At 37.5% G+C, this 17,235-nt stretch overlaps 3 protein-coding genes across 4 annotated transcripts in view; 1 reads left to right on the top strand and 2 right to left on the bottom strand.

The window, feature by feature from the left end:
• The first annotated feature begins 6,930 nt into the window (after nt 1-6,930).
• LOC120331658 (mitochondrial inner membrane protein Mpv17-like) lies at nt 6,931-9,071 on the top strand. Its single transcript, XM_039398781.2, has 6 exons — nt 6,931-7,110; nt 7,518-7,627; nt 7,703-7,780; nt 8,254-8,382; nt 8,518-8,570; nt 8,761-9,071. Exons 1-6 carry the CDS (start codon nt 7,026-7,028, stop codon nt 8,876-8,878), a joined length of 573 nt encoding a protein of 190 aa, XP_039254715.2. The 5' UTR covers nt 6,931-7,025; the 3' UTR covers nt 8,879-9,071.
• LOC120331659 (DNA-directed RNA polymerases I, II, and III subunit RPABC3-like) lies at nt 9,013-11,013 on the bottom strand. Its single transcript, XM_039398783.2, has 3 exons — nt 10,773-11,013; nt 10,023-10,172; nt 9,013-9,444 (listed from the first exon to the last, which is right to left on the bottom strand). Exons 1-3 carry the CDS (start codon nt 10,908-10,910, stop codon nt 9,277-9,279), a joined length of 456 nt encoding a protein of 151 aa, XP_039254717.1. The 5' UTR covers nt 10,911-11,013; the 3' UTR covers nt 9,013-9,276.
• Nucleotides 11,014-11,723: 710 nt separating this feature from the next.
• The window catches only part of LOC120330852 (nuclear pore complex protein Nup214-like), a 29,454-nt gene continuing 23,942 nt past the window's right edge, over nt 11,724-17,235 (bottom strand). For both annotated transcript variants that reach the window (XM_078113439.1, XM_039397813.2), the window contains exons 28-34: nt 17,156-17,207; nt 16,824-16,880; nt 16,168-16,268; nt 15,899-16,042; nt 13,435-13,594; nt 13,037-13,150; nt 11,724-12,653 (exon numbers count right to left, since the gene is read on the bottom strand). In XM_078113439.1, the coding sequence (XP_077969565.1) occupies nt 12,623-12,653; nt 13,037-13,150; nt 13,435-13,594; nt 15,899-16,042; nt 16,168-16,268; nt 16,824-16,880; nt 17,156-17,207 (659 nt within the window). In that variant the 3' untranslated portion in view covers nt 11,724-12,622. The remainder of the gene's footprint in view (nt 12,654-13,036; nt 13,151-13,434; nt 13,595-15,898; nt 16,043-16,167; nt 16,269-16,823; nt 16,881-17,155; nt 17,208-17,235) is intronic.

Raw genomic sequence — 17,235 nt, 5'->3', positions numbered from 1 at the left:
ATACGCGGGTGCAAATGTCCGCGGTTGCAAATATCCAGTGTGCAAATGTTCATGGGTGCAAATGTTCGTGGGTGCAAAAGTTCATGGATGCAAATGTACCTGGGTGGAAATGTTCGTGGGTGCAAATGTACGTGGGTGCAAATACACATGGGTTCAAATGTTCGCGGGTGCAATCCACATGTGGGTGCTACGATCTATGGATGGAAATGTTTGGGTGCAAATGTCGGTGGTGCAAAAGTATGCAGGTGCGAATGTCCTAGGTGCAGTTTACGGGTGCAAATGTACGTACGTTCAAATGTGCTGTCATCAAATTAAATATTAGTAAGTCGGTACGTAGGCAAACCACTATCATAAAACACAGTGGCGGCGCGTCAATAGGGCCAACCGGGGCAATGCCCCAGTTATTTTTTCGGTATAATAAAAAAATTTTCGAAAAATACTCCAATATCGGTTGCACAGACTGTCTACACTAGCCATATTCTCCCGACATGGTTCATTTTTCGCTCGCAAAGCCTTCGCCGAACGTCGACGGGGCGACGCCGATTTTGCCCCGGTTGCTCATTGTATATCGTATTCTCTCTTTTATCTTCCACTCGCCGCGTTTGTCTCGTTTGTTTTCTGTTTCTTTTACTAAAACATCGGGGCTAGCCCCGAAATTATGACGACACAATGCCGACGTTTCTTACAACAACGTGTTGACATATTCACGCATTCCTTCTCGTTCGTTGGTTGCTTGAAGAGTTGATAGTTTCCTCGCCTTCGTTTTTGTCGCTTGTTTCGCTATTTGAATCAGTTAGAGACCTTTAGTCCATTTGCTTTCGATTTTCCACATTCCTTTTGAGCTCCTCACTTCTTTCCGGCTTCGCATTTCTTAGCCTTAGACCTCATAATGAATAAGGTTGATGCACTACTTCGCACTCCGTTTTCGTAGCTGCCGCTGGAACAAAAATTAGAGGTACAACGTCTTGGGCCTTATCAACCGAAAAATTGTTCACTGGAACAATCCCATGACGGAGGAAAGCGTCGGCGTACATTCTGCGCAGAAACTTGGTATAAAAAACACGAATGGTTGTGTTACAGCGAGGACAAAAATGCACTTTTTTGTTTTTATTGCCTACTTTTTGCTACCGCCCGTGACTCACGTTGGTGTAAATTTGGTTTTAGAGATCTTAAACATCTTTCCGAGCGTGCCAGGGATCATCAATCTTCTATGGAGCATCAGGACAATGCAGTAAAATACCGAACATTCGGAAATGTTAATATTGCAGTTGGATGAAGGACGCCCGGTTTCTATTCGTCGGCACAACCAAAACGTCGAGAAAAACCGCCATGTTCTCGGTCGATTGATAGATGTTTTGAAGTTCATTGGTTGTCACGAGCTGTCCCTCCGTGGGCACGATGAACGGGCTGGCTCTTCTAATAGAGGGGTATTTTTGGATATGGTGGAATACACCGCATCCCTAGATACAGTATTGGGAGATCATCTTGATGCCGCAACTGTTTCGAAAGGGACATCTAAGGATATCCAAAATGATTTGCTCGACTCAATGTATAAAATTTATTTACAACATTTGGCTCTGGAAATTGAGAATTGCCAGTTCCTTTCGATTCAGTCTGACGAGACAACTGACATCACGTGCGTTTCCCAACTGGCTGTGATTTTTCGGTTTGTGAAAGATGGTAAATCTACCGAGAGATTTCACAGCTTTGTACCAATCGTTGATCGCACGGCTTGCGGGATATCGGCTGCACTGAAAGAAGTGTTACAGCCTTACAACGCGAAGTCAAAATTGATAGCTCAAACTTATGACGGCGCGGCATTCATGAGTGGGTCGAAACATGGTGTTCGAGTTTATATAAAAGAAGATTTTCCTCATGCGCATTTTTTACATTGTTATGCACACCAATTTAACCTCGTTATTAAAAATATGTGTCTTGATACCCCTCTCGTCCGTATATTTTTTGCAAATGTTTCGGGGTTTTCTTCATTTTTTTTTCCGTTTCGCCGAAGCGCTCTGACCTCCTTCAGATATGTAGCCGCCAACACGTTGGAACTTCCAATCACGCGTGGTGCAGGGCGTGTCCGAAATTAGGTCTGAGCTAATTGAGTGTTTCAATGGCATTCAGAGCTCTCCGGTTTGGGACGAACGCTCTGTGAGGGAGGCGGCAGGTCTAAAGCGTCTGCTAGAAGATGGTGAGTTTTCATTTTTTCTCGCTTTTTTTCTCCACAATATTCTATCACGTGGATGTATTATACGGCGCATTGCAGTCAAGGCTAATGGATGAAGCGTCTGTGCAGTCGTGTATTTCAGACTTCTGCGATGCTGTATCTCGTATCCGGGAAACAATAAAATACGACGACACATGGAGTGCTTCTTTACGCCGCGGGCAAACAACGCAGCGTTTGATTTTGTCTGCAAAGGAATGCTGTGACATTCTGGTGAATCAAATAGGCGATCGTCTGCGCACTGAACACCTTGCCGCATTCTCTTTGATGAACACCAAAAATTTTTCAAAATTTGCACATCAATTTCCCATCCATTTGTTGGCTACTGTCTCCAAATTTTACCCCATGATAAACGTGGATAAATTGGAGAATGAATTGCGATGTATATACACCAATCAAACTTTTTTGAACATCACATCAACTTGCGCGCTCTATGCCCCTCTAGTAACTACCTTTGCGGCGTCTGCAAAATTTCTGGACATCATTTTGACGACGCCTATTTCTTCCGCCGACGCAGAGCGAACATTCAGCACGCTGAAGCGTATTAAAACGTATCTCAGAAACACAATGAAGCAAGATAGATTTAAATTCCTTGGCTGTTTTATCCATTCACAGAGACGATATTTCTGGGATGCATGACTTTAATCAGCGCGTTATTGAGCATTTTGCTTCCAAGAAACCGCGGCGTGTTGCATATATATTCAAGCAGTAGAAGTCTAGCAGCATATATATCTATGAGTGAGCGACGCATGTCCTTATCTTTGCATTATCTTTTCTTTCTTCATAGTAACGTTTTAAATCTTATTTTAGGTTTTGTCTGCTTTCCCGAAGTTTCTGTTAATATGTCATTGTATTTATCTGGGTAAATATTGCCTTTCCTTTTGAAAGAGGTTTCAAAATAAACTATGTCTATATTTATTAATCCCTTGACTTGGACCGGATTTAAAGACACTTTCTTATCGTTAAAAATTGTCGCTTTTGCCGATTGGTTGTTACCGATGGAATGGTTTTTATACTCATAAAATGATGGAAGAACTTACAGCGCTCATCCTGTACCCGTAGATGGGGGTGACTTGGTCCCGCAGTAGCTTGCCCCAGTTGTCAAAATGACCACGCGCCGCCACTGATAAAACATGTGAGGGGTAGATGACTTCGAAGCAAGTTATCTTATTGCTCGAGACACTGCTAAAAATATGAAGTCATACAGCGATAAAGATTCCATAAAAGGCTGCATTGCACATGCAGCGCAATGCACCCGCCTTAATAGCAATTTCTATGTATTTGAAGAACGTCTGAGCACAGCTTCATTAAAAGACCGCACGAGAGGCGAAGATATGTTCAAAGCACTAAAGAACGAGATTGAGTCATACGATTTTCGTTTAGAAAAATTTGCGGGCGTGAATACAGACAGAGCGCCGTCCATGATCGGGAAATACACTGATTTGGTCGCCCTTTTAAAAAAAACATCCGGACGGAATTGATAAAGACATATACAGTATAATGCAGGGCTTACCAAACTTTTGAGCTCGCGGCCCCTTTTACTATATTAAAATTTTTCGCGGCCCTTGTTCACGCGAATAATGCTAAACAGTTCAAAATATGCATTTTCGATATTTTATTGACACAGCTAATTCTCAACTTTTAATAGGGCTACTCAATAACAAAAACACCTGTAGGTACTCATTATTCAATGTAATGGGTGCGAATGCTTCTTGCTGCATAGCAAGTTCAGCCGTGGCGCAATGTTTGTTTATGCAGGCCTAATGATAAATTACGATGTCTGCCCACCGACGACCTGGTCCTAATCCGGAATTGTTCACTCTTATTGATCAAACTTAGCCTAAAGCAGCGGTTTTCAGCGTCACCAAATCATCAAGGAAAAAACTAATGGCGCACCTCCACTGAAAAAATATGCTGCCGCAAAATAAAACACAAGTTTGTCATCGTTAATATGTACTTTGTGCCTTTTGAGATTTCTAAAACATGTAGGCCTAACTCTGCCTAGCTTTCCTTTAAAATTCTTAAAACTCACTCATGTTCGATAAACTCGTTTCAGCAAATGAATAAACTGCGGCCAACGAAATTGCAGCATTAGGGTTTACCTGTTACGTAACAACGTAACAGAAAGTAAATAATATAGAACGGTAAAATTAATTTGATTCATATACACATCATTTGCTTTAATGAGAAACAATAAAACATTTGGAATAAATATAATATGTAATATGTTTTGAGGCACACGGAGCAAATCGCTTTCCGGAAACGCTAGCTTAGCGTTTAAAGCCGGCATTGTCATGCAAGCAAGCAAATCGGGTCAAACGATCAGAATATGCATTGTTATGCAAGCGCGATGATTTTACCGTGTTTCCCCCAAAATGATTTTAATTCAACCGCTCGCCTTGAAAAAAGACTTCGTCGATAGCGCAATTTGTTCACCTAATCCCGTGGAAGTTTCAATTCTGCTAGAGCGTCGCAAAATTTTGTGATGGTGTTATAATAAATAAGTTCAATTCTGAAAATTCGGTTTTCTGTAGATACCGATTATTTTTCCTTGGTTTAAAGAGCGTTGCGCACCCCATCTCATTTGCGATTTTGTATTTATATAAAGCAGGCTTTTCTACCACGGCCCGATAAATGTGATTTCACTGACTGTTGTTAGATTTTGTTTGTTCGTTTATATAAAACTAATTGCAAAAAAAGGTATTATATTGAAATGTATCAATACGAACGGTACGTTTCACGAGAAGTGGTAACTTGAGCATATTTCTGGAGGGCGTCGCAATACAATAAAGTTCGAAAACTACTGAGTCCTAGTCGATAGAAAAAAATCTACTTTTTAAATGGTTAATAATCTATATGTAGCAGCTATTTTAAATGAAAACGTGCTATGAAATTGGTATCATATTTAATTATATTATTTATATACGAGTATTTCGGTATTCATATTTGTATATTAAAAAAATATCGTTATTCTCTACATCCCCCCCAAAATGAGCCCTAGTGTTCGGAAGAAAATTGAAGACAATGTCACGGTATGATGATGTGTATTCACTCGGAATCGTGAAGTTATCGTTTTACACAATTTTTAATAATTGTATTTCAAATCAAGAGTGAAAAAGTGCAATAGATATCGTACTTTGTGTAAAATTGGTGTTCTCTTCCCGGCCCCTAGAATTCGTTTCGCGACCCCTTTCAGGGCCGCGGCCCCTAGTTTGGGAAGCCCTGGTATAATGGATTATTATCATTGCATTATACACCAAGAAAATTAATGTGCAAAAACGTTGAGATTTGATGCTGCTATGAAGGTGATAATTAATGTGGTCAAATTTATTGGGACAATAATTTATTCGGTTTGAACCACCGTCAGTTTCAAAACTTTTTAACATCCGAATGGGAAGCAGATCACGGCGAGGTGAGTTACTACTGCAATCTACGCTGGTTGAGTCGTGCAAGTGTACTATAAATAATTGCCAATTTAAAAGATCCAATCCAAGAATTCACGAATTTAAAAAATAATCCGATTTTGGAATTTGACAATCCGCAATTTATGGCAGATTTTTCATTTTTCATTGATATATCTTCTCATCTAGCCATTGTTAACTTTAAACTACAACAAATAGAACAACTGATCAACGCTCTTTTCAGTCATGTGAATGCATTGCAAGCTAAACTGAGACTATTCGAGCACCAGCTTGACAAGTAAAGGGCATTTCTGAATTGCAAAACACGTTCAGTGAGCGCTTTTATGATTTCCATTTACAGGAGCGAAATATTAATTTTGTTATACAACATTTAAGATGTAACTAATGCGATGAATTAATCCAGAAAAAGTTCAATGAAATTTCAATAGATGAATTCTATCGATTCTATCGCGAATATGTGGCTTCTGAAAAGTTTCCGAAGTTGAAAATAAATGCAACACGAATCATTTTCCTATTTGGCAGCAATTATGTTATGTTTGCGACCTGATATTTTCTTGTATGAAGAACGTAAAGGGCAAGATAAGATCCTCCATCACTAATCGTCGTCTTTTCCGCAGCAATGCATGCCTTGGCGACTACATCGTTAAAACCGGACCGATTTTTGGGTGCAAGAAAAACGAACTCAAGTTCGGACAACGACTAACATACGATATCGGATGATTTTCTGCGCGTCTTGGATGGCAGTGCGTATAGTTTGAAGGCCCTTACTTCGCTGTGGCGTCGTAGTAACGTAATTTTTAAATGTCGCAGTCAGGTGGGGGTTGGGATTGACATATGCAAAATTTTTATGCTAGGCTCACTGGAAGTAGGCTACTTCAGGTACGAAACTACATTAGACCCCGTGATTGGTTTGGTAAAAACGTTTGCGGCGCGCGATAAATTTCGTCATACGAAAGTGGCCCGCGACACACAAAGGTTTTTAGCCGGCCTGGTGTATGTCATCTTTATTGACGCAGAAATCAAAAATCTGACAACTGCTTTCCGAGTAAGCATCATTACTCAAAAAAATGATTAAACAGGAAAGAAAATCCCTCGGGGAAACATCCTTCAGTCCTTATCAATATCAAATACTATACTGTACGTCGGCCACGTGTCAGCCGATTTGGATGGATTGGTTGCTGGCTTGCTGCAATGTGATTATGATGGCTGGATGCGATATCATCCGAGTTGCATGTGTCGATGCATTACAACTTAGAAATAAAAATTACATGCATTTGATTAACAGTTTACTATTATTTTTTAATATAGAGCAAAATAGATAACGTACCGTACCGGTACCGCACAGAATTAGTTAATTACGACTTCAAGGCGTAAATATGAAGCGTCTCATTCTTCGATTATTTGCTGCATATAGTGAACTGGTGGACAAACGACCCTTGATGACTCAAATTGTAACTGCTGGTAGGCTGTTATAATTTTAAAGCACATTATTCTTATTTCGTAAAATGACAATACTCAATATCATTACTTATTATACATGTATTAGTAATATGTTCTACAGATAGCATTTGAATTTTGTTGTTGGTACAGCACCACAGTCTGTAGACAGTTCAAATGATAACTTTGTGCCCTGTTTTGCAAGAAAGAGATTCTGGTAATGGAGTAGCCAAATTCTGTAATGCATACTACCCAAGTTAACATTTTCTTTAGTGTCTTTAATTACTTCAAATATGCAACACGCCTATATTAAACTGTTAGGCTATTACTCCCACAAGCAATAGTGCATTACTGACTAGTTAACCAATCAATACTGAATTTGTATAGTTAGGCTTCTAAGTGCTTGCTGAAATAAATATTTTTTTACTTAGGAACTTTGGTAACAGTTGGTGATATACTTGCACAAACTACTATAGAAAAAAAGAAGAAGTATGATTTCCGCCGAACTGCTGTTATGTCGACATGCGGATTCTTTTATTTTGTAATATATTTTACGTTTGAATATATAGACATGGATGGAATATTGAATTAAATATTTCATCGAATTTATTTTTAGGGTCCTTTGGTAGCCGCTTGGTTCACTGCAGTAAACAAGATGGCTCTTCCCGTCATTTTTTCTGTGGCACTAGATCAGGTGGTTATATTTTTTACTTAAATCCATTTTCAGATCATGGTTGTGAACACTGGTTTTTGTTTTTAGCATCATTGTATTATATAACTTTGGCTTGATGTCATTGTGACCTAGAAATTCTTTTCGTGGCTACATCCTCTTGCTGATACCAGTACGACATACTATTCAAATTCTAAGAATTTTTCTCCATTTGGTTCAATAAAACAAACACTCTATGTGTCTCACAAACGAGGGGCTTCTGGCACCACGTCAGATGCATCATATCGCGCCACGCTTGTCTCAATAATAATCTGAATTAATGGCGGCCGTCACGTGGCCAAAATTGCTTGCAAAGTTTTTTGCTAAAAACTCTTTGAATGCCATGGTAAATCGGATTATTTTCCCCAAGTAATTCAATGATGACGTTATTAGATTGCGCTTCTTTGTAGTATTTTGCGCAACTCCATTATACTGTATTTATATTTTTGTTTATCCAGTTTGTCATAACACCACCACTGCTCTGCGGCTTCTTCACTGTTCAAACTTTACTTAATGGGAAATCTTTGTCGACTGCAATCAGTAGAATTAAAAATGAAGTTCCAGGAATTATCAAAATGAACTGGATGGTAGGTTTTACCTAGAAATATTATCTTAGGATCTTACAACATCCTGACAGATATTATTGTGAAATTTTAGCCTTCAGAGATCCAAAAACTCAACAAATAATTCTTTATTCTGCAACTTTTTTTACTTAAATTTAGGTTTGGATTCCATCACAAACGATCAATTTTGGAATCGTGCCTTTTCAATACAGGTGGGTTTAGTCAGTACTCAGTAATGAATATTTTTTGAAAGCTGCAGCGTTTAAGATTTCTGGCAGAGTTAATTTACTGGAGCGGCTGTGCGACAGTTCATAGCCGCTCCAGTAAATTAAGCATATAAAATTTGTAGCAAAATAAGGGAATTGAGCATAATGAATAATGATATATTAATTATTTGTTCAGAATGCTCTTCTGCCAAATAGTCGCATTGTTCTGGAATTCCTATTTGAGCAACAGAGCTAATCGCACAATTCATAAAGATGTCTATGTGGCTGATGGCAGAGAGAAGAAAGCATGCTGATTTTTTACTGTTGACGAATTGCTCATTGGCTAGAAACATTAGGAGGCCAAGAAAGTATCAGGATGATGAGACCAAGCTGCGAGTACTGCCTATAGTATTATGTATGTGCTGCTGTGCAAACGCAATACCCAAAGCCAGAAGTTAAATATTATTATTTCCTACTTTGCTTCAGAATAAAATTGAGATAGTTAAACCGTCGCAAGTTTTTTTCTCCACTTGGAAATAGGGGAGCTGCTGTTTAGTAACCTTTACACAAAACTGATCGATTTGTTCTTGATGTTACATCTTGAGAAAACAAAGCAGCTTCATCAGTCCTGACTGTTGTAACTATGTATCGCCAGTCAAGATGATAGTTCTTTGTCCTTGAATTACCAACGAATCGCTCGCTACAGTCTTGATCAGAATGCCAATTTCTTTATTAATAAATAAACATTCTGATCAACAGTCATGCCGTGTAAATTGTTTGCATCTCCTTGCAGTCTCATAAGAAGGCCACCGAATGACACATAAGCCGAAAGTCTGGATGCAACTTCGCTGCCAGTGTCATCCCCCTCTATCCTGTATGCCTAAAAATTTATTGGGATTTAATATATATTAAAGAATTAAAAACACATATGAATAATACCATGTTTGATTAGAAACTAATCTTCATAACATTATTTTTAAGGATGAAATATCGTTGAATTTACTGAATCAATTTAATCAGTAAGCAGCATAAATTCCCAACTAAACACAGCTGTCTGATTCGAAGAGTCTTGCTGCACACTAACACTAATCCTATGTGTAGTGTGCAGCAAAACTCTTGAATCAAATAGAATAGTCATCTTTTAATTTTGCTACAGCACCCTTGCATTCTACAAACACAAAGGATTGGTAGGTAATTTTGTGAAACACAAAGTGATGGTTGAGTTTACGGCGTCTATAGCTAAAATACTATTATATGTGTACGTGTACAAACGCTAATTGAATATCCAACCACCAGCAGTGCTTGCATGGTGATTCATATTTTTCCAATAGAATGATGTTCTACATATGTCACAACAAAAACAAATGATCCACTAATCATCATTGTTAACAGTACTACACAACAATATAAGTATCATTTACCCGCATGGGAACCTGAAAAATAATTAAGAAAGTTTACCTTTCCATACATGACATATTCAAACTGATCTGCACGGGTGGGTTGCTGATCCCACAATGGGTTGAATTCTCCATCATCTGGTGCCCCATCTTCATGTAAAGTTGTTGCAAGAACAAGTCGAAACTTATCTCCAAGTTCCATTGGATAAACCTGAACATTTAAATCTTGTGAAGATTCTGAGATTACAGACATGCATTTTTGTGTAGTTCGAAATTTTTTTAAGTCGAGTGTTGGAAATAAATGAGTCAATAATTTACTCGAGCACTCTGAAAATTAACGACTCGAACTCGCCCAAATGTTTTTGGCCTCTCGCCTTGAAGTATCATAAGTTGAAAAATCCGATAACGAACTCGCTAAAGTACGATCTCTCTCCTATCGTGATCGTTGTGACAAGAAAACGAGAGAAATAGCTTGCTCGATTTCGGGTGATTGTCTGCGCGTTTTGGGCGACCATCCGCATACTTTGGTGGGCCTTATTACGCCACTGTGACGTAGTCAGGTGAGGGTTAGGATCGACATATGCAAAAATTGTTAAGCCAGGCCAACTAGAAGTGCATGTGGTACTAAACTATACGGTACCGTACCAGACCATATTAATGTATTTAATAATTTCATAGCGAAAAAGCAAATTAGCTACGAATGCTGTTTAAAAGAGCTGCTATGACTAGACTGCTACAGACACAAGCCGATTTTAGTTATTTCAGCCACAGTCCTGCATCCAGGCATTCCTTACTGTAAATCAAGACCCACCTGTGTGTTTACATCCAAAATCAAGTCCATTTTGAAAGATTCACTGTCACAGTGAAGTCGAGAAACACGATCAAATTTTTTTCCCTCGGGGTCAACATCTTTCACATCAAAAATATCTTCGAATAGCACTCCAGCCATTTCGAAACGACCACACGAACTAAAACGCAAGACGATACACAGAAACCCAGAAATGCAGAACAGCCAGGCCCGACATAAACGCACGCGAGTACCAAACAATTTATTGAAAAATTTTCCTACACGGATATATCGGTTCCCATCTGTTAAAATTAGAATCGCATATATTCCGGAAGAGGATAGGATTTACATGTTTATTCCGGGGGAGAGGAAAGCCGATAAGACGGCTTAATCATATGGCGAACCACGGCCTCTCGTCCGGTTACCAGTTCAGGTCAGGGACTCTTATAGCGTGTATAGCCCAGTGTAGTAGTATTAGGTAATAAGTAAAAACTAATTATTGTAAATACATGAAAGCACAGATAAATAAAATATACTATCGTGCAACAAAGTATAGTTGATAGAATTAATGAAAAGCGGGTCCTACCGCCATGACGATTTCAGTCATAAGCTGTTTTAGAGGGGTTTCACAACCTTTATTCATAATTTGTTCAAGAAGATAAGAGGACTCCTCGAAGTAGCAAGAACAAGTTAAATAGCAACAGAGAGGCAGTGATTATCCAATCTCCATATAATTGAGCTGCCCCAAATACTTATTTCCTCATTGGGGACGAGACTATTACACAAGCGGGCGCAATAGTGTTCATAACACCCAAGTTAATAAGCCAATCATCAAGCCGGATTTGTAATCTCATCAATGCTCATTTCAAATACATACAAGTGTCTCGCGATGTAACAATTATAAGCATTGAAGACCTAATAAAATGTCTATCAATTCTTGTGTCTCATCAGACAAATAGTGTCCACACAATATAATACATCTGGTGGTAATTTGTATTTAAACTCCGATACCAGTCATTCCACTGGGGGTTGAGACCTTACTGCCCGTCAAATCAAAAAACATTTCATGAAAATTCTTAAGTTATGCCACACAGCACCAAATATAAGATTTACACATTCACGCCGAGTAGAGAAGATAACACGACTTAAACATATGGTGTGATACAGCCTCTCGTCCATGTCGGTATAGAATCATTTAGCCAGTTACTTGTTTCAGATGTAGTGGCTTGATGGTGAATGGAGCCATAGCCTATCAGTGGTTACGTGAACCACCCTTCGGCGGTAAGGAGTTCAGCAATCCTCTCGCACATAATTATCCCCCACAGGATTCGAACCCAAGGAGTGTAATCTGGGGTGCTGTAGCATAATTCTAACAATTAGGACGATATGCCAACCCAACTAAATGTGACCAGTGCTGACCATACTTCAACATTCAAATCGTGTATTGCTTGAGATTACGACTAGAGTTATAATATACTCATTTTCCTAAAATTATTCATATGTCTAAGTGTTAGACTATATTTATATTGTGAATTTTTGTACATAATTTGTTTTGTTGAGTTACTATTCCTGGATGACTAACTTTAAGTTGCACATCGTTCCAGTCATTTTCCGATGATATTTATTTGGATCTTAATTCAGCCAACAATATTAAGTTATTGTTCTTAATGAAACAAATTATCACATTTACAAATGAACATTATACTAATAAATTAACTGTTTTTCATTATTTTATCATCATATCCATAAAGTAGCAATCAGGTTCAGGAGCAATAGTAGCATGCGTTGTGAAAAACGACTTTAGATCCAGTGACATTATTAACAAGGCATGATTCAGCATCAAGGACAAAAATGTACACCTTTCCATAGATCATTTATCTCCAGCCACTAAAAGAAGGGCTTTTTCTGAAATGAAGAAACATGATTGTTTATACACAGCCCCACAAATACTGTCTTTAAGACTTCTTTACAGTCATGGCATGGTCGTTATCAACCATTTCAAACAAAAAAATTTATAGGTGAAGCTGTGAAAAAACACATCACTATTAGGTAGCAAATACTGATTTTAATAAAAAAATTTCTTTAGAAACGTAAGTATCCTTTGCAAGTGGTCATTAAACATTTTCCATACTGTAGTTGTGCAATTTTTGTCCACGATAGATTACAAAAAAAAAAAACACTGGGGGAACAAGACTTATGGCAAACTTTTATGTGTGTGCAATGCACTGATAGAGTTTCTATTTATTATTTTATTCCTTACAGACTGCATAATTATAAATCCATCTTACTGTGTGTTCGATCCAAACCCACCAAAGCTACTTGGCTGCTGTTGCTGTGGACTTCCAAATCCTCCAGATTGATTCGCAAGATTACCAAAACCAGGTGTTTCACTACTGGCAAAGCTAAAAAAAGAGTTTGAGTATTTGTAAAAAAAACACAATATGACAAAACTAGCTTACAAGTTATTAACCATTGTAGAAGTTATCTTCATGGACTGGTGAAAAATTGGTCATAATAGTTTATTTAGTTTTTGCCATTCATGGATCTGTATGGCCAAAAGGGAATTAAGTGTCATTTATCATCTGTAATATAATATGTATTGAGCACTGCCACATATAAGAACTGTGCTTCACAAATTTGACTGGTAGTAGAGACTAGAGAATCATCTTCAATGCCCTTTACTTACGATGAAAAACCACCACTGGCAGTTTGTCCAAAAGCTCCACCAGTTGAAGCAGGCTGTGAACCGAATCCACCTCCAAATGTGCTTCCACCAGAGGTAGAACCAAAAGCTGGAGGAGAACCAAATGTAGCAGAAGATCCAAAAGCAGGAGCAGCTCCAAAACCTAAAAGTATTAGCAATAATGTTAAGTGCATCCAGGATATAACAAGCAGCAGCAATGGAATAAAAGTAATAGGACAAGCTGTCAGAATTTCTCATCATTGGCTACCTCAACTATTCAGTGTTAATCTCAGAAAATTTCATGTCAACTATATTGTATAGATCTACTTATTCCTTAAAGTTGATCGATTTCTAAATGTGTATATAATTATTATTTCCAGGGGCGCAGCCAGCGGTTTTACATGGGTGTAACCCTCTCTGTTTGAGAAAAAATTTGATGTGAATTTCATCTACAAAAAAGCAAAGGCTTAGTTTTACGATCGCTCGTCATGGTTTCGCGGTCCAAGCGATATTATTCTGCGCGTTATCACCATAATGCAATTAACATCTACAGACTTATTCCGTCTACAAGACATGTTATCTTTTTTAGTTAGCGCTGATAAGAATAATTAGGAATTTGTAATTGTTGATTGCAAATCCGGAAGGCATATTTTCCCTTCTCTCCATGAAACAGACATGAAACAATTTAACCGCCGTTATGGGCGCTTAAAAGAAGAGAAGGGTCATAAGCTAATTTAAGGACTTTCTCTTCCCAACTAAATCACTTTTATTTTAATACAAAGCACAGCGCATTAAAAAGCAAAATAGAATTTATTAACAATAATTTACAACGAGTTACGGGTAAGAATTTACCGATGGCTATCGCTAACTGGTAGAAACGATAAATGTGAAAAAAAATTTTCCTTGCCTCTTTGCGTCATATTTTTCAATTCCTAATTTTGCATAAAGCGTGTGAACACCGTTTTTGTGAATTTAGAAATGTCGAACCAGATAAGTAGGACAGGTAAATAATGTATTTTATGAAAATTTCTCGAGATATTGGGAAGAAATATATATCATTTTGACCATGTAGAAATTCCATTATTGCCGATTTATTCATGTGTTTAGTATCAGTGATTTAACCCAAAGCTGAGTTACGTAAATACTCAACACTGAGTATTCAAGAGATTACCAATTTGCAGAGCTATTAGTTATTATTCAATACGAAAGTAACACGAACGCAATCTAAAATTAAAAGCATAAAAATGTCAACTATCCGCTTCACAAATATCGCCTCCCGGGGTCAGTAATGATAATATTGTTCGTTTAAAATTGGGACCGTGATACAACTCCTACACAGAAGATAAAAATGAGAATAAAATTGATTTGTGTTGTGAATGCACTCCCTAATATTTGTCTCTAACATCTCCGCCGATGTGAACTCGCAATTCTGTCCGAAATATAAAAACCAAACTACGATATCCGCCGTTGCATGAGAATTAATACTTGAATAAAAAAGTGCTTTAATATAACTTAACAACATTAATTGGAATGTCAGCCGCCGAAACAATAGTGGAGACAAAAAATTTGATTCTTCGCAGCTTTCGATTATTACAAAACTATGAAATAAAAAGCCCTGCATTGTTACGGAGTTTTCAGTCTTCTAGTAAAATCCGAAAAAAAAATTTATTTATTGTCACAGAGGTTGTTTCGGCAGTCGACATCCAAATTAATGTTTAAAATAACAATACCTATTATTCGGTGTTCGTTGAAAATATTCGAATAACTCTATTAAAAAATACGATTTTACCCGCCACTAATCACGGCGCATGTTAATAATCATTGAATGATAATAAAAAATCAACTCGATTAACAATAAATTCCAAGTAATAGTTTCACATTTCATGCATTTGCTCGGCGCTACATGCGAGCGTGTTTTTTGTACGTATAAACCATCATCACGCTACTGACATCAGCAAGTTATAGTTCTCTCTAAAATTAATTTTCGCGATTTTTATTGTTTTATTTCTAAATGCTGGTACCCGGTGACTACGGATTAATGGTCGATGTTTGAAATAGGACTTGCAAAATATTCACCAAACGCCGTCAGGCAAAGAGAGGCGGGCTACACGTAGCTGTGGAATATCGCTGTGAACGACCATGCATTTTAGTTTATTAAACGCATTAGTACGTCTTCGTGAATAGCACTTTTGGTGTAATGTTTTAATTTCACCGTAACCCCCAGTGGGAAAAATCCTGGCTGCGCCCCTGATTACTTCATTATCTAATTAGTCTTCAAGAATCAGATCTTAGTCTCCAAACAACAATGCAATATTATATACAAGTCTATGTAGTCCTATTGTTTTTCCAATTGGACCGTTTCAACTTATAAGCAGAATGAAAAAAAAAAAAAAATAAATTGTCATGACATCTCTGTAAATGTCATTGATTTTTTTCGATTCTGCTAAAACAATCTAAAAATAAAAACCTGATTGCTGAGGTTTATTAAAACCGCCAAATCCTTGTGCTCCAACCCCAGCAGATGGACTACTGAATCCAAATGCACTCTGTTGTTGTTGATTTTGCCCAGTTGCTTGAAACGATTTTGCTCCAGAATTCCCAAACAAAGAAGCTACAAAAAGCATAAAACAAATTATTCCCATTTCAAATCTTGTCAGATGAGTATGGAAGAAAACTATCGATAATTATTACATGGCAGGATATGATAGAAAATACACAAACTTGATAATAACGTACTTGATGAATTATCCCCTTGTTCTGCATTTCCACCAATCTGAAACGGATTTTTATTGGCAGCATCTGTACCAGGTTGTCCACCGATGCCAGATAAAAACCCTCTGAAATTTATTTTAAATTAAAATGATAATACTGTTGTGAATTGTGAAGTTTTGACATTAATCTTTGTTATGCAACACTTTTTCGCTCAAGTTGGGTCACTTGGAAGGATCGGAATTTTCCCGGTTCAGCATTTACTACATAATTTATTATGACCTGGGTGAAGGGGGGGGGGGGGGGGGTGGGATTGAAATCTGAAATGTGTAATCTGTGATGCCAACATGTTAAGTTTCATAAATAGATAACAACATTTAATTGAATACAAAGATTGAACAGTTTCTGCGACAGGGTTACTAATTGTTGGTTACTACTACAAAATTAAAATTCCTTTGTAGAATAAATGATCATTAAGTTTTTCGAAAATCAAAAACTTACCGAAATACAAATAAAATGAGAAATAGCTACCAAAACCATGAATATGTTTACGACGCCTTGAAACCTGTCTGAGCGAAAGTTTTAATTGTTACTACCTTTGACACCTTGCTGATAGCCAATATTATGGAAGTTAACAAGAAAGTTGATACTTGGGGAAGCATCCATTCAAATTCAAAACTCACCCTCCAAAAGGACTTGATTGAGATGTGCTGGTTGGTTGTGTACTTGCAAATCCACCACTAAAATAAGAATGTTCTTGCTTTACAAAAGTTAAATCCAAAGGAGATAATCTTGCTCAATTTTGTATGGCTTACTGACATTTTATTACAATTAATTTAGTGAAATTAAATGTTTGCTGAAAGTTTTTTCTGCAATCAAGCCTCGACTATAACTCATTCCAACAGATTTGCTTAGGTTATATATACGGTTATAATTACAAGGAATTGAGAGAAATCTTTCAGTAACAGTAAAATACCAGTATATCAAACAAGTATTAAATAAATTGCTGACTCACCCAAACGGAGTTTGGCCAAATGCTGTTGTCTTCTTTTGCCCAAATGCAGAAGCTGAAATTATAAATCAATGAAGAGATAA

The sequence above is a fragment of the Styela clava genome, chromosome 6 (assembly GCF_964204865.1).
Source record: "Styela clava chromosome 6, kaStyClav1.hap1.2, whole genome shotgun sequence".
NCBI classification, from domain to species: Eukaryota; Metazoa; Chordata; class Ascidiacea; order Stolidobranchia; family Styelidae; genus Styela; species Styela clava.
This window is presented reverse-complemented; position numbering and strand designations above follow the sequence as displayed.

Bases quoted from the DNA above. Each gene is read 5' to 3' on its own strand.
- LOC120331659 (XM_039398783.2), bottom strand. From the start codon at position 10,910: ATGGCTGGAGTGCTATTCGAAGATATTTTTGATGTGAAAGATGTTGAC. The intron at 10,173-10,772 runs GTGGGTCTTGAT...TTAAATGTTCAG, and splicing joins TTTTGGATGTAAACACACAG to GTTTATCCAATGGAACTTGG. The intron at 9,445-10,022 runs GTAAACTTTCTT...ATAAATTTTTAG, and splicing joins AATATGTCATGTATGGAAAG to GCATACAGGATAGAGGGGGA.
- LOC120331658 (XM_039398781.2), top strand. From the start codon at position 7,026: ATGAAGCGTCTCATTCTTCGATTATTTGCTGCATATAGTGAACTGGTG. The intron at 7,628-7,702 runs GTAATATATTTT...ATTTATTTTTAG, and splicing joins CATGCGGATTCTTTTATTTT to GGTCCTTTGGTAGCCGCTTG. The intron at 7,781-8,253 runs GTGGTTATATTT...TTGTTTATCCAG, and splicing joins TTTCTGTGGCACTAGATCAG to TTTGTCATAACACCACCACT.